Consider the following 17,344-nt stretch of genomic DNA (forward strand, 5'->3'; position numbering starts at 1 on the left):
GGTTTAGTCCATTATCATCATAACAGGAAGCATGGTAGCATGCAGATAGACATGGTGCTGGAGAAGGAACTGAGAGTTCTACAACTTGACCTGAAGGTAGTCAGAAGGAGACTTTTTTTCTGCAGGCAGCCAGGAGGAGGCTCTGTTCCACACTGGGCAGAGCTTGAGCACTAGGAGACCTCAAAGCCCACCTACATGGTGATGCACTTCCTTCAACAAGGCCACACCTATTCCAACAAGGTCACACCTCCTAATAGTGCCACTTTTCATTGACCAAGCATATTCAAACTACCACACATGGCTACCTGAGTCTGAGCCCTGGAACTCATGGAAAAAATAAAAAATAAAGAAATAAGAGCCGGGTGTTGTGGAACATGGTTGTAATCCCAGTGCTTGGGAAATAAAGACAGGACAATTCCTAGAACTTACAGGCCAGCCGATCTAGCCTAATTGATGAACTCCAGGTTCAGTGAAATACCTTGCTGTGAAAAACCAGGTAGATGGCATTTTGCAGAATAATACTTGAGGGTGGTCTCTGGTCTCTAGGTGCACACACACACATATATGCACATACTCCCACATACACAAGTGCATGCGAATACACATGTATGCATATGACTTAGACCATATCTGGAAGCCCTAACAAAGGAAACAAGAACTTCTGTGATAACGTACAATGGGATCCTTCTTAAAACTGCAAGTTCATTTCTAGTCATTCAGTAATATACTTACTTCCAAGTCTGTATCAATTGGTTTATCTTCAGGTTCTATTGTTTCATAGATATTTTCCTCTGAAGTAACTTCAGGAACCGATGGTAAGGATATCTCGGCTATTTGTGCAAGATTAGATAGTTTCTGGTGAACTGCAATGACGCTAAAAATAACAAACACATACATATATGTATTCATATTAATTTGAAAATTCAAGAGGGGTACTGGTTTTAGACTCAATAAGATTTATAAATTAAGCTTTTATTTAAGAGTTAGGTGTCTGAATTCCCCAAATATCAGCTACTCAATCATTCCTTCATTCCACAAACATGAGCAAAGAGACAGCAAAGAAACACACTCATAATGTTTATGTCTATTTATGTACTCAAGATAGTAGACGTTAAAACATGGAAAGGGCATAATGTCAGAAGATACTTACTCAAATTATTCCAAATATGGAAATAAATATTTATATAGGCAAAGAAACCCCAGTCAATCAGCCGACAGGAGATTCACTCTTGTATAGATCTTGATGGCATGTTATGGCTGTCCAGCTGACACAAGGCAAAAACTCTAACAAATCAGAACTTGAAAAGGCCAGGCAGTGTTTGCATACTTTAGGGATGTGTGTGTGTGTGTGTGTGTGTGTGTGTTCTATCATGTGTGTCTGTGCATGTGACTGTGTGCATATGTGTGTCTGATTGTGTATCTATGCTGGTATATGTATCTCTGTATGTGTTTGTATATCTATGTGTGTACATTTGAATATGTGTGTCTGTGCCTGTGTGTACATCTATTTCAGTGTGTTTGTAACTTTGTGTGTTTGTGTGTGTGTGATGTGTTTGTGTGTGCATGCTGGGTGTGTTCTGCTATGTGTCATTGTATATCTCTGTGTGTCTCTGTGTGCATGTGTAGGTGTGTGAGTGTGTATCTATGTCTGTATATGTATCTCTGTGTGTTTGTGTATCTACGTGTTTATCTATGTCCATGTGTATCTATGTCTTTATGCACATCTATGTGAGTGTGTCTCTGTATCTGTGTGTGTGTGTGTGTGTGTGTGTGTGTGTGTGTGTGTGTTTGGAGGGGGGCTGGTAGGGGCAGAGAGAGTTGAAGAAAATTGAGAAAGATGAAAAACAAGAGGCAAAGCAGAGGCAGAAAAGGCAGTGGTAACGCTGCTGTAGAGGGACAATGTCAAGGGCTTAGGGTCACTGAAGACCGGATGCTCTGAGGGCAAAAGGACCAGTGCAGTGGAGGTCAAAGGCTTGTTCTCGGAAGAGGCTCGGCAAGAGCACCTGCATGGCCCTAAGTGACTCTACCCTGCAGGAACAGAACGAATATGCATGTGTCTACTCAAGGAAGGACATTATTATGCAAAATGAGATGATGATCCAAGAGCAGAGTAGCCAAAGAGTATGCATAGAAACTTTAATTCTCTAGTCTTCCACAGAGTCTCTACCTGTGACATGGAGTACTATTTGATTCTCTCCTAAATACTACATGCATACATACTATACATGTATACATACACACACGTACACACACACACCATTTCCACACATACACACTCACACACACACAAACTGTCAAGCAGAAATCAAATAGTAGTCCATGTCACATTTTATATACACATATTTTTTTTCATATTCAGTAAGCATCCTGTATTGCGTTTTTCTGTTAAAAGGTAACAACTAAAACATAAAGATTGGTCATTAAGTTTATTTGGGAAACTTGCTCAGTTCAAAACTGGATACTATCCAGTTGTGCTGGGAGAGCTGTCTGCTGAGTTGCAGAGAGAAAATAGTGGCAGGACTTGGTGAGTCCTAGTAGGCTCCTCCACAGGGAGGGAACCTGCCAATATCCTGGTCCTTCCTGTATCCCTGCACCTTCCAGCAAGTCAGCTAGCATCCCCTGTGAGATTCTTCTCTACCAAGGCTGAACTAATTAAACCCACTACTTGTAATTCATAGAACATTTCTAAGGTGAGAACAACATAACTGTATATGTTTAACTATAAAACAGTACATAAAGGGGAGAGAACGTCCTAAAACCCATTCTTCATTCTAGAACCTAGAGAAAACATCCTTGCGTCTTTTCAAAAGCCACATAGGGCTGAGGGGCATCTCTGCAGTAGCATGCTTGCCTGGCATGCTCAAAGCTGTGTACTCTATCCTTAGCACCTCAAATGGATGCTTAGCTTTCTCTTATAATACTTGGGGTTGTACGAATAAATTAATCCTTGACAGTGGGCTTTAGGTTCGTCCTGATTATCCAAGGACCATAATGCCTTCTTCAGAGTAAATGTCCAGAGTAAATGACTCTCTTAAGAGTGATCCAGTAAAGTCTGCTGAGCTTCGCGGTGAGGGCCTGACCTCTCCCTAGGTTTTCTGCTGCCTTGCTTAGAAAGGACAGCATTAGGGAAGCTGGTTGCCTACTTTGGGCTTGGCCCTCCTGACTACTAATGCTTTGACCCTCCTCTCTCTCCTGCCAGCTGATGCTTCCCTCAGCTTACTCGCTTCACCTCTCTGCCCCCAGGGTGTTGCCGGTTGAACCTCTGCTGCTGTGGATTCAAATGCTAAATACTGGCCCCCAAGATCCAGTTGCAGTCTAGAGGAACACACTGTCTGCTTATACTAAACTGCGCCTGCCAAGGTTCTCTGACTGGTTGAATAAAAGTGGCTGGCAGCCATCTACTGGGGAGAACAGAGGTAGGGAGAGCTTGGGTTCCCTGGAGATAGCAGGGACCACTGAGCGTGAGGGTGGGGGTTGGGGGTGGATAGAGAACCAGGAAATGGGCTAATAGAGAGAATCCAGCACAGAAAGAAGTACTATTCATGAGTAACTTGGGCAGCACACCTGGGAAATAGCCAGTCTAATGTAGAAAAATAATTTAGGGGTAATTACCCAGTAATTGCGCTAAAGCTGATTAAATAAATTGATAGGACTCTGTCTCAATTATTGGGGAGGGGGAGGCTGGCAGGGTCATAATAAGAATTAATAGATTATTAAATATACAACAACACCACCAAGGCCAATGTCCATTCCAGCTTTCACACTTTCTGTCTTGACCCCATAGGCAAGTATTCTGTAGGCATAATCCTGCCTGGGTTGTGTAGCTACTCAAGGCTCTACTCTTCCTAATGCTGGGCACTCTCTCCTTCTCTGCCAGGGACTGGAGGACAGGACCCAGTTGGAAGCAGAAACACAGATGAAGATGAAAAAAGATGACGTGGGGTTTAAAGGTGGGGAGGGTGGGCAGATAACTTGATTCCTGTCCCAAAGGCATAATGCCCACTTAGAATAATCAGTATTTTAATTTGTAGATTCCTGAGAACATGTCTTTTGTTTTTCCCCTCTGTGGCTTTAAGTAAAACAATTGAAAGGTGCCTTTCCCAAGGAGAACTTAAGAAGGAAATAAGGAGGTACCAAAGATAGGCTGCGTCCTCTCAGTTTTCCCTACCCCAGAAACTCTGGCTTTGCCTTCAGTGAGTGAACAAGAGCTGACAGCCATCAGAACACTTGATCAAACCATCCTGAGTCAGGAGAGAGAGGCCACTCACTGAGATGAGCTCAGGGACAAGGGCTTGTCCCTGACTGAGTCATTTACTGCGATCATAAGCACAGCAGTTTTAAAAGAATTCTATTTTTAAATTAAATATAATTAAAATTTTAAGAGAAGCCTCTCATTGGTGCCTCTCTACTCTGCAGGTTTTATCTTTATGTTCATCATGTGGTTCTGAAAAATAAAAAAAATTAAGCACCTGCAGTGTTTCAGGATTTACGAGGTATAAGTAAATTCAAATACCCTGATTTTGCTGCTTCTTATGCTGGTATATGGCATATGCTTTGCTTTCCCACTTTTCTTTTGCTTTAAGGGAAAAAGGGAGAAAAAAAAGGAAGACTATTGACTGAATAATTGGAGGTCTGCCGACTCTCGAGACAAGCTCCTGTTTTATTCTCTTTCATGAGAATGCCAAAATGTCCTGAGAACTGAAAAGCATGGAGCGAGAATGGGGCTCTCTGGGAGAAGCAGGGAGGCGGTGGGTCTCCATCCACACAGCTTTCACCAGATGCCCGGTGGGGCAGAGAACAAGTACCAGAGACACCTGTGCTGGCAGCTTCCTTGCTCCTGTTCATCTGCCATTCGGTTTGAGGCTAACAACCACTAGAGAGGTAGGGAAGGGGATGTTACCACTCTCCTCTTATAGGGGGAGAAATGGAGGCAGAAGGAGCCCAGGGCAGTGAGCCATTGAGTTGAAGAACAATTAGCTAAGCTAAAACATTTCTTTTAGACCCCAATAGCATCCTCTCTTTTGTTTCTTCCTCTTGCTATAGTTCAGAGAATAGAGGCTGGATTGAAAAAGAGCAGAATCCATATCCCTGTCTTGTGGATTTTAGGAGAAATACTTTGAGTGGGTATTTATTTTCCCCATTTAGTAGAGTATTAGCTGTAAGTTTGTAGAATATAACCTTTATTGTGTTGACACATTCCCCCCATCCCTAGCTTCTTTGAGGCTTTTATTATGAACGCATATTGGACAGAGAAATGACAGAGATCCAGAGACTTTGCCTGTGAGTCTGTAAACCTTGATTCACTAAAGGATGTTTCCCAAGGAATGTGAGCAGTCAGGAGCTATGGGTACCATGTCTGTGTGATGGGCATACACTAACTGAATGGGTCAACCTTTGCTCCTTCCTTTCTTTCATTTCAATAGATGTAGAAGAGCCAGTTGCATACTATGGACTAATCAACCACATGATGGGGTTTCTCCTGTGTCCCTGAAACCTATCAGAAGGGACCCCACTTAGTCTCATGGGCCTAGATACTCCCCCGAGTCCCCATTGAGCGATCTTTCCTTGGAGTTAATTGCTCCCTAAAGAACCTCTTACTTCAAAGGATAATTTTGTCTCAGTATAGCCCTCTGGAACCCTTCAATCTGAGATCCTACAAAAAGTAAGATACAACTGCTCTGATCCTAAGCCCCTGCAGCTGCACTCACCTGTATGGGCAGCAAAGCTCTGCCCAGCTGAGGCTGAGCCCTCCCCCATGGACTCCAAGCTCTCCTGCTCTGCCTTCTGGGAATTCTTTCCTTCCCTTACTACTATTTAGACTAAAGTTTTCTCCACCTTCATCCCCAGCTGGCTTCCAGGGAATGCTATTTACTTGCCTCCTCAGTGGAATCCAGGAGGTGCCAACGTACAGGCTGTTGCCAGTAGAAACTTTGATATCTAAAATCCTCAGGGGCTTCAGGTTATATGCATACAATAATAAAACCTAAAGAAACATAAAAGCACACAAAAAACAGACATCAAAACCATAACTGAACATTCCACCATTATTCCTTATAGAAAAGGGCACCTTATTTTAACCACTTTTTCTGTAGAAGAGAAATATTGTGGGTTTTTTTTCCCTTTCAATTCACTGTGAAGAGAAATACAAGATGTCTGAAGTTAATTCGGTTATGGCAACACATCCTTGGAATCCTGGAACATGAAATGCAGAAGCAAGATAACTGGGAGTTCCTAGTCAGCCTAGACTACATAGTGAGTTCTAGAGACAACATCCTCACCTAGACAAAAATGTACAAATATAATGCCATGAAAATAAGTGCTATTTGGAGTAATGTTTTGCACTGCAAACATTTAAATTTCAGCATTTGCAGGGCCTCTTTAATAAGCACAGGTACCCAGTGAGCATACACCTCTACTTCCTATTACTTTCAGTAGATATACCTTCCCACTCAGTTGGGTTACCCACTCCCACACAGCCACACTCCTCTCTTCCCCATTTATTTAAACTCCACACAACTTCATAGGCCTGTTTAAGAGGAGGGATTCTCTTGGTGACTCATGCCCTAGGAATTTCCCCGTTGCTTGGATTTGGATAATTCTTAAGCGTCTACTCTATCCAATATTAACAGTTGTGGATTCACAGAATGTGAATCCTTCACTTTAGAGACTAGAAAGGCAGAAGCCTAGAGCAGACCATCAAACCTGACTAGTCAGGCACACACACGCACGTATCTCTGCTTCCACACAAGTCAAAGGAAAGACTAAAGGGATATCTTTTAAGATTTAAAGACAAAAAGACAAAAAAGAAAAGGGAGTGAAAGAGATGGGACTTAGCAGCACTTTGAAGAACAGAGAGCATCTGGGGGACTCAGAAGAGAGGGAAGGTTGCATCCTAAGTGTCTTCAAAGGGATCGCCAACATCAGGCATGACTTGAAAAGGTGAAAAATGCCCAGGATTAGAGAGCCAGACATCGTGAAGGCAAGGGCAGGTGGGACTGCAAATAGAAATGTGAGAGCTCCTCTCACCAGATCCCTTCCTTTGTCCAAGTGGGGAGATTGAACATGTGCCTCGACACTGCTCCTGGGTGAAAACTACACTCTGCAAATGTTAAATCAGACTATCTATATTCATGGCCTTAGCTATGGGAGTTAGGTGCTGGGGGAAATATTGGAGTTAATGTATTATGAATAAGAGATAGCCACATGCTCAACCGCAACACGATGTGGGCACATTCTCTCTGGGATCACTGGCCAGTTAAAGAGAAAAAAGACTCATCGACACTGGCAATTCAGCATCCTCCAATAAACTGCTAGACCTCCCTCCAGTCATCTTACAATAGAGCCTATACATCCATAAGACTGACACTGTGTGTTTTCAGTTTCAGTGTGTCCCCAAACATAATCAGATAGCCAAAGGTCCACTGGAAAGGAAAGTGAAAGATGGAAACCAAAACTAACAGAAGAAAGGAACTCAGAGAATCAGACCTAAGATAGAACAGAAGAAATTATCGGTGACCATAACAAACCTTCAGAGAGAGAGGCAACGAGTCCCTGAAAAAAAGAGAGAGGACATGACATTGGTGTGTCCATGAAGAAGGAACATGGGCTGCTTAAGTGGGAAAAATAATGAGGATAAAATACACTGTCACAGCTAAGTAAGCAACAAGATATGTAAAGCACAAAGATGAATCTGTCTCCCCCTGAAAAGTAAATCCTAAATTCAAGTCATAGCTAACAGTGAGAAAAGGGTAAGAAAGGTAAACTTTGAACCTACTAGGCTCACTCTCTGAATAAAAGAACTTTAAGAGTGTACAGAAATAACCAGAGGGAAGACCCTGATAAGAGATGACAGCTCTACAGACTAAAAACATGATGTTCAAGTTGAGAAGTGTGTCATCGGTGTCCAGCAGAATGTATGGGAGGTTATACCAAGGCACACCATAGAATTTCATCACTCGTAGGACAGAAGAAAGATCTCATAGCTTCCAGAGTCACAGAAAAAGACCCAGTATCCTAGTGGGTATACATTCAAAGGCAAGCAAATCAGTCAATCAGAGCGATAGCCGCACTCTGGTGGGTAACTAAGCACCATTCTCAACAGCTAAGATGTGGGATCAACCTGTGACCATCAACATGTGAATGGGTAGAGAAAGCACACTCAAAATAGAACACTGTGCAGGCTTGAAAATAAAATCCTGACTGTTGGGCTGTAATTGAACCTAGAAGACAGAATGTGAAGTTAAACAAGCCAGATACAGCAACACAAACCCTGCATGGCCTCACTCAGATGCTAATTAAAAAATATATTTTGAGTTCAATATGAGGACACTTTGCATGAGTATTTAGAATAATGTAGCATAGGGGCAGAAAGGAAATAACTGCTTGGGCAGGGAGAGTAGTAATAGGGGGTGGTACAGAGCGATGAGAAGGGACACTGACATTGATTGACATTTTTATATGGGGAACAGTGTCAAAGTGATTACAGTAGTACCTGTGCAACTCTGCAACCCTACTATGAGCATTGGCTTATAGATGGATGATCTGTGAACTGTATCTTACTAAAACTGTTTGTGTCTGTCTCTCTGTGGAGTGGAGATGCATGTGTCAATGTTCACATGAATATTGGGATGTGCACATGCATGTGGAAGCCAGAGGCTGACATTGGACACTTCCCTCAGTTGTTATTCATCTCCTTTTTGGAGACAGGGTCTCCTATTGAGCTTGCAGTTTGCCGGTGTGACTAGACCAACTAGCCAGTGAGCCCAGGCATCCTGCTATAAAGCCGCTTGTCCTCTGTCACACAAGAATTTTGTTTCAATTAAGGTCTTCATGTCTGTACATCAAACACTGTGCCAACCAGGCCAACTCTCTAGCTCTACTTTTTTTTTTTATTTAAAAATACCAGTGTCAATATAAACAAATTCAAAATTATTTGTGAATACATGCATGACAGTATACATTTGCAACCCTGATTAATTAAAAAATTTCATTCTTTAATTCAAAGGGACTAATAATATTGAATAGACAAATGCAAATAAATGTATGTGATATGTATATATATGGAACATTAATAAATCATTTAAATTAAAATTTAAGAAATAAAATCTATGTGCAAGTTGGCAGATATTTTTGTAACCCATTGAAACACAGTGTGATAATAAAAATCTTATAATAACCATTCTATAAAAAGAAAGGAATGGGGGAGGGAAGAGAAGAGAGACCAGAGAAAGATGGGGTCAGGTTTCTCAATAGCAATGTAAGCTTGGTAGAGATAATGAAGGGGTGCTGCCCATGTGTTAAATTATCTAGTTTATGTGAAATATAGAAAAATAGTTTTTAGGAGATGATGAAATCTCCCTGAGAGATTTGGCCAAGACCACACACACACTGCCTTATGCTGTTTGCTCTTGCTTTGTAAGTGTTGCCTATGACTCTCTTATGATTTGGGACATTATTTTTTCAGTATTTGTGCAATTAATATCATTGTGTCTCTGAACCTCTCCGCATTTCTGTTAAGGGCCACTTAAGTGTGGCCTTAAGTGTGTGAATGAGAAGTTTGCATTTAGGTGCAAATTCATATTCATGTCAATGGTTTTCCTATTCAGGCCAACACCTGCCTGCAACTTCATACAGGTTGAAAGCCTTTACTTCCTGAACTTGGCACAAACTGCTGCAGTCAGTGGATATGTGACAGTGTGAGATCAGAACATCATATCATTGAATCCCAAACAAACTTGTAGTTGTAATGAGTATGGACCAGTGTAAGCCTGTGTCTCCCCTACTTAGTACCTGTGGTGGTTTGAATACACTTGGCCCATATTGAGTGGCACTGTTGGGAGGTGAGGCCTTGTTGGAGGAAGTGTGTCACTGTGGGGATGGATGGGATTTGAGACCCTCCTGCTAGCTGATTGCAGGACAGTCTTCCCCCTTTTGCCTTTGGTACAAGATGTAGAACTTTCAGCAACTCCACCACCATACCTGCCTGGATGCTGCCATACCTCCTGCCTTGATGATAATGGACTGAACCTGTAAGCTAGACCCAATTAAATGTTGTCTTTTATAAAAGTTGCCTTGGTTATGGTGTCTCTTCACAGCAATGGAAACCCTAATTAACACAGTACCTTTGTGATCTTGAGCAAGTTCTTTAACCAGCCATGTTTCTGCCTCCTTGTCTGTAAACTGTAGACTCAACCATCTTATTCCTTGGGATTGGCTTATACTATACACCTAGTAGCTTTGGGACCTGTCAGCAGGAGGACCAAAATCTAGTTAACTGTTCAATCAAGACTTCAAATCCAGAGACAATGGAGTGGAAAGTCCTGGGCAATCACATGATGCCTGTAACACCACAGGTACTAACCACAGGAAGCCTAGCTCTAACCTTGCTATTCTGCTAGACGGAGTTGGTCTTGAATACACAGCCTAAGAATACCATAGCCCTTGTTAAAGGCATAAAGACCTCCAGAAAGGAACTTGGCTCCACATCTCTTGTCCCCAAGCATGGCTCAAATCCTGTACTAATTGTGTACCTTGAGGGTCCATTTCTATTCAAGGTTGTGCTTTCACTGGCCAGATGAGGTCTTCCTATTCAGTGTTCAGTGTCTGGCCTGATCAAAATTCTTGAATATGGTCATGCTTATCCATTGTCAGTTTTCTATGGTCTTAAGATATGGCCTTGGACTTTACAGCCACATATAATAACACAACAGCCTTTGAATCAATAGAGGAGACCAAATTAGGTCTTAGTACCTATAGCCACCCACCTAATTGTCCTACTTTACTTGCAATTGCTATAATAAATATCATGACCAAAAGAAACTTGGAGAAGAAAGGGATTATTTGGCTTATACTTCAACATCATACTCTGTCATTGAGAGAAACCAGGATAGGGACTCAAGCAGGAACTTGGAGGCAAGAGCTGAAACAGAGGAGTACTACTTACTGACTTGCTCCCTGAAGCTTGTTCTCCTTGCTTTCTTAGACACCCCAGAATCATCTGGCCAGCAGTAGCACCAGCCATGGTAAACTGGGCCCGCACACATTAATTGTTAATCAAGAAAATGGCCTCCAAGACTTCCTCACAGGTCAATCTGATGGAGGCAATTTCTCAATTGACATTTCTTCTTCCCAAATGACTCTATCTTGTATCAAGTTGACAACAAACGAACCAAAACACCTTTGTCATTTGTCACTTGTCATTCCTAATGAATGTTTACCTTGAAGCTGATTCCCTTATCAACACAATTTGGAGCTCATCTGGAACCACAAAGTACAACTCTGCTTGCTAAAGGAGGATGAGGTAGGTTAAAGATCAAAACTTTCTGGTCCAACATTAGACAAATCTAAGTCATCAAACCTCTGGTTCTGGGGACATGATTTTATAGCTGCACTGTGGTTGCATATCTGCCAGGAAGCAGCAATTTTTCCCTATGTCTATAAAAGCAGTATCTGGGAGGTTCCTTAGATTTGTATCTCTAATGGCCATTTAATTTTTGTCTCTATAAGGTACTAAATTGTTGAAGAATTACTTATTTTGTAACAAAAATATAAGAGGTTACTTTTGCGTGGTTCTCTTATGTTCTATTAAAGATCTTTTTTGGTTCTGTTTGCTTGTTTGTTTGTTTGTTTGTTTGTTTCAGATAAGATAGTCTGATTTCTGCTTCCTTTATTTAGGAAGTTAAGATATTCTAAGCAACAAACTTGAAACTACCTTTGAAGTTCATTACCTAAAGAAAGTTGTGTCTCTGAATTCTTAAAAAACAAACAAACAAACAAACAACAATAAAACCCTTCCTATCGGAATTCCACCTAATCCTGGGATTTCTATTTACTGGCCCCGACATCCTTGCCTGGGATTTCTGTGTCTAAATAGTCAGTAAATGGAAATGGATGGGGTGACATGAATCTATCATGGCATGCAAATGACCTTATAGTCCCCGGAACATCTGAAGGGCTAAATCAGATATGTGATTTCATTTATCCTGTCTGAGACTTAAGAGTACCTACAGACATCATCCAGGACTAAAAGTGGTATCTTGCTTTCTTAGGCAGATATACTCTGGAGTTAGATGGCTCCAGTCTGTGTCATTGCCACCTGACAGTCCTCCATTCTTGGTCTCAGTATTTTCTTCTGTAAAATGGGGTTAATGATCTCACCTACCTCATATACTTGCTGTCAAGTAAAAAGAAACAAAATGGCTGTCATGCATCCAACTCTGCCCAGAGCTAACTGTGACTACCATCTAAAGCACTGGTTCTCAATATTCTTAATGCAGCAACCTTTTAATACATTTTTTCCTGTTGTGCTGACCCCCCAACCATAAAATTATTTTTGTTGCTACTTCATAACTGTAATTCTGCTACTGTTATGAATCACAATGTAAATAGCTGTGTTTCCCAATGGTCTTTGAGAGGCCATGACGCACAGGTTGAAAACCACTGATCTAAGGTTTTCTGAGTCTCAGAACCCAACACCCATCTCTAGATCAACATGCAAACATAATTAATAGATGAATGCACAGAGACACCAGTATCTAAATCAATCAAACAACTGTCAGAAATACCTTCCAAAAAGTTAAGAATTTGGGATCTGAGAAGATCATCTAAGAAAATGTTTCTTAGGCTTTATCTTTTGTCAGCCACTACATCTTTTATCATGAAACACACACATATCTGTACACATGTTCACTGTTAAAGAATAAAAAAATGGACCCAAGGTAAGAGAAAGGAGAAAGCATGTTCTGCCTGTTTTCTTGTGTCTTGAGGAAAATTATCCACCTCAAATCACAATTTTCTGGTTGGGACTCTACATCTAACCTCCTGACACCAGTTCATGAAGCCCTTGCTCACTGTCAGACATGACTGTTTATGGGCAAAGCCTTGTTACCTACCCTAATGATAGCAGCATCTAATTCCCAGAGAATGGTTTCTGCCATCTGCCATCAACACAAGGACATCAAGATCACCTTGCACCCATCTGCCCTCCCAGTAACTGGCATGACATAGAGATTTTACAACCTTGTGACATGAACACACACTTGATTTGAAAAGACTATTATTTAATTTGTTCCCCAACTATAAAACCTTCCAAACTCTCCATCTTTTATCCTTCTTGTTGGCTTTCCTGCAAGTAAATACATTCTGATACCTGATGATCAACCCATCCATTCAATTTTGTCTTTAATAACATATATCATGAAACAAAATTTTCACAGAACCTTTTTTTACTTATAGAAAATGTTTGCTTTCTTTAGCATGTGTCTTGTTTAGGAAGGAAAGTGAGGGTCCTTGTGCAAACACCTAGCATACACATAAAATCCTGGCATGGCTGCTTATTCCTGGAGCCTCAACATTAGAGGCATGGCTACAGGCAGATTAAAGAGTTCACTAGCCAGTATTAGAAGAGGAAGACACTTGGTGCCATGTTTTGGTCTCTGTTCATGTAATTGCAATGTAAACACACACACACACACACACACACAGTGCTAATCATGCCTAACTGTATTGACTGTCCAACCTATTTGAAAACTACTATAGTAAATGTCCTAGAAGGATATAGTAGATGTACTATTTTAAAAGTTCAGTGGGATATCGGGCAAGGATTTGACTAGGAAAGGGGGGAACCAATGGTGTGGACAGACCTCCATAGTCATGGGCTCCACATTCATAGATTCAACCAATTACAGACAGAAAATATTTTTTGTTGTGTCTGCTGAACACACAGAGATTCTGTTTTGCTACTCCCTTCATATCACAGAATAGCCACTATGCACAAGTCTTCATTGTGTTGGATGATATATCTAAAGCAGAAATGACTGAGAGTGCACACTGGGATGTAGGTCATATGTAAATATGTCATTTTGGGGAAGAGACTGGAGCATCCATGGATTTTGGTATCTTTGGAAAATCCTGGACCCAATCACCTGTTCAATAACAAAAGTTGGCTTGCTGTTAAAAGGAAATACACAGCATCAAGTCTATCTGGGAAGTGATCTGGCAAATCTCTCTTTTTGTCTGAATAGGGAAAGCTATATAATTAGCCCGGTACAAGACGAGGGAGGATGGAGGGGGGAAAATGGTGGGCCTAGGGGGTTTCTGATTTGACAGGGATCATGTGAGTCAAGGAGGTGCAGAAGCTACCAGGGGCACTGCTGGAGGGGACAAAGCTCGGGTACTGAAGAATGAGAAAGGAGACCAATGAAGGAGACAAAGAGCAAATGAAAACACCAGACAAGAAAAACCCCTTAGGCTAGCACTGTATGGGAAAGTGCCCGAGGCTCTTAGAGAAAGAAACCATCAGAGGCAGCGTAGGCCGGAAGGTTTCTTCGTAAGAGGTTATATTGACCAACTGTTCCACTTTTCAAAGCCGACTCATATTCAAGACTCCCCTAGAATCTGAGTCACTACTCAATCTTGGTCACTAAGGTCCCCTCTGCTGCTTCAGGGAAAGCCTTCTAAGCCTTATCTCTGGGTGGGGTATTTAACTCTTCTCAGCCAGCACGTACCATAGGTTCTGAATCCTTTAGAGGTTTGTCCAGGGGAGGAATATACCACTGAAAGCAAAGTTCTTTGTTTAAAGCTTGAACCGCCATTTCTGATGAGATTTCTGTATAAGATGGGCAGACGGTGAGCTTGCCAGATAAGTCAGACTGCAGGGAGCTGTCCCGATGAACCTAGGGAACAGTAACAAAGAGAAACCTCGTCAGTGGAGCGCCTGATAATGAGCTCATTCAATATTTAAAGCAAATTAACTGGCTGCATTAAAAAAATTCTGGGAGTTGTCTCAGCTTATTTTATGACAGTAGACCTTGAAGCTGCCCCTCGATTACCATAGAATAAATTCTCATATAATAAACGATGCTTTAAAACTCCATGAACTCAACAGATGTCTTTTACTTTAGGAAAACTTCCAGGCCGGAAATACCCTGAAACTTACTGCTAAGGAATACCTACTACCAAGTTTCTACTTTACACACTGGTGAGGAAAGGTCCAGGGGGCACTGTTGGTTAGCACATGCTACTTGAAGAGTGTGTGTTTGTAACTCTTATGGAATCGATTTAGTGGTGGCACCATCTGCAAAATAAGACACTTTTTTTTTCCTGAAGTCCAATTCTCCCCTTCCTTCCTTCCTTCCTTCCTTCCTTCCTTCCTTCCTTCCTTCCTTCCTTCCTTCCTTCCTTCCTTCCTTCCTTTTTTAAATGAACATGGCTGGTTTGTAAGTCCAACTCCTCAATGGGATCTAGGTCTAGCTTCTCTCTGGGAACTTGGTCACTGGGCCAGGAACACAAATGTGAAAAAAAAAAAGCATCCACTGTTTCAAGAGTTGTTGAGGTACCCGAGGGGACAGAAGATGCCGATGATGGGCTACAAAACAACTGGTCGGCCAGGGAGAGAGCAAATACAGACAAAGTACTCCGACTCTGAAAACAGCCACGAGTGGGTGGGAAATGATTTTCAAAGTTAACCTCCTCTTGCTTCCGAGATCACAGTACAGTCATTGGGAAGCAGTGTCCCTGCTCCTGTCTCCCTCTTGACATCCAAGGCTTCCCAGGGTTTGATGACCAAGGGAAGACATCACCACCTAAAGGAAGCGCTCGATGCCTCTGCCCCTCCCATTAGGCCTGAGCTTATTCAGACCGACTGTGAGTCCAAGCCTTTGAAATGCAAGCAGACACGGGAAAGACTGACCTTTTAAGCTGTCACCTGAGAAAAGGAGAAAAGATGTTCTTGACTGAAAGGTAATACTGAATAGGAAACTTTCTCAACTGATCTAGAAACTATCAAAAAATTAAAACAAAACAGTATTGGTACAAAAACAAACAACTCTGTATAATGAAGAGTAATTTCAAATTCAGCACTTCATGACTGGGTAAATAATTGCTTTAAAAAATTGAGTTTCTCTTTCTTTCTTTCTTTCTTTCTTTCTTTCTTTCTTTCTTTTTTCTTTTCCTTTTCTTTTCTTTACTTTTTTTTTTTTGGAGACAGGGCTTCTCTTCATAACTCTGGCTGTCCTGGAACTCTATCTCTGTGGATCAGGCTGTCCCTGAAACTCACGGAGCTCTGCCTGGCCACCACCACCTGGCCAAAATCGAATGTGACATATGAGGAGCTCTCCTAAGCTCTGACAACTATTAATTATTCTTATAGTAAGTATTCTAATGATTGGTATTCTGACAATAGGTATTATTTCCTAGGTCCTGACACATAATTCATATTCATAACTGGGTCAGTGTAGGAATGTGAAAATCAGTTGCCTTTTGGTTCAACACAACGGTGATCTTTAGAACAATGTTTTAGTAAGTACAACAGACACCAACATCCAACCGGGGTGGTGGTTCAGTCATCAGGGCCTGCCTCTCAAGCATGCAGTTTAATCCTCAAGAGCCCATGCAAAGAAGCTGAGCACAGTTGGATGTGCTCATAGGGTCAGTCCTGGAAGGGGAGACAGACGGGTCCCCGGAAGTAAGTGCTAGGCCAGTGAGAGATCCTGTGTTTAAAATCAAGGTGGGTTAGCTCCCAGAGAATCACATCTGCAGTCGTCCTCTGGCCTATACATGCAGCACACTTACAAGCAACACACACACACACACACACACACACACACACACACACACACACACACCTCTGAACATACATACTTAGTCACTATGAAAATATGCATTTTCCATTATCTTCAAAACATTATAGTACCTAGTTGCTGGTGAGATCAATTCGCTAGATAAATGGTGAACTATGCACCAAGTACTTTTTATGTTTTTTTTAATTCTTTAAAAAGGAATGGGATAACAGACCTACCATCCTACTCAAACCAAATCATTCCAACTCATCAAGTACTTGGGGGCTGCACAGGCTGCATAGGCATTCCGTCCAGAAGCCTGCATAACTCAGCACTGTGCCCGGTTTTAATCATCCCCTATATGGGATCTCTAATGTGATTTGCTTGACACCTTTGTTTTCCATTGCAAAGCTGCAATAGATTTAACATAACACAACATGGAGCAATGATTGTCATGGAAAGGCACCTACTTCTTGGTGTGTATGTGGGGGAGGAGGGAGGAACACAGGCTGAAGTATCAAAGTATGGAAAGAGTTTGATTGAAGTGGACTCTTGAGTGATTAAAGGCTCAAAAATGTTATTATTAAAATCAGCCAAGCTTGGAGATTATAGCCAAAAAAAAAAAAAGTCCCCCAAAGGCTTCATGCTCCTTAGTTATCTACCCCCATGAAGCAAACACATGATTAGGTAGGTACCTTGCACCTGTCAGGCAAGCAACAGTGATCTCAGAGCTGATTATCCTGGGATAGTGTTACACTAATTATATAAAAGCAAGAGTATAACCGGCA

The 17,344-nt window shown here is 41.6% G+C and overlaps 1 protein-coding gene across 8 annotated transcripts in view; it reads right to left on the reverse strand.

The window, feature by feature from the left end:
- The window catches only part of Cfap54 (cilia and flagella associated protein 54), a 307,879-nt gene that overhangs the window by 39,540 nt on the left and 250,995 nt on the right, over positions 1 to 17,344 (reverse strand). For all 8 annotated transcript variants that reach the window (NM_001347060.2, XM_011243636.3, XM_011243638.2 and 5 more), the window contains 3 exons: positions 14,505 to 14,672; positions 5,877 to 5,983; positions 733 to 874 (listed from right to left, as the gene is read on the reverse strand). In NM_001347060.2, coding sequence (NP_001333989.1) covers positions 733 to 874; positions 5,877 to 5,983; positions 14,505 to 14,672 — 417 coding nt within the window. The remainder of the gene's footprint in view (positions 1 to 732; positions 875 to 5,876; positions 5,984 to 14,504; positions 14,673 to 17,344) is intronic.

This window comes from Mus musculus, chromosome 10 (genome assembly GCF_000001635.26).
Source record: "Mus musculus strain C57BL/6J chromosome 10, GRCm38.p6 C57BL/6J".
Classification (NCBI taxonomy): domain Eukaryota; kingdom Metazoa; phylum Chordata; class Mammalia; order Rodentia; family Muridae; genus Mus; species Mus musculus.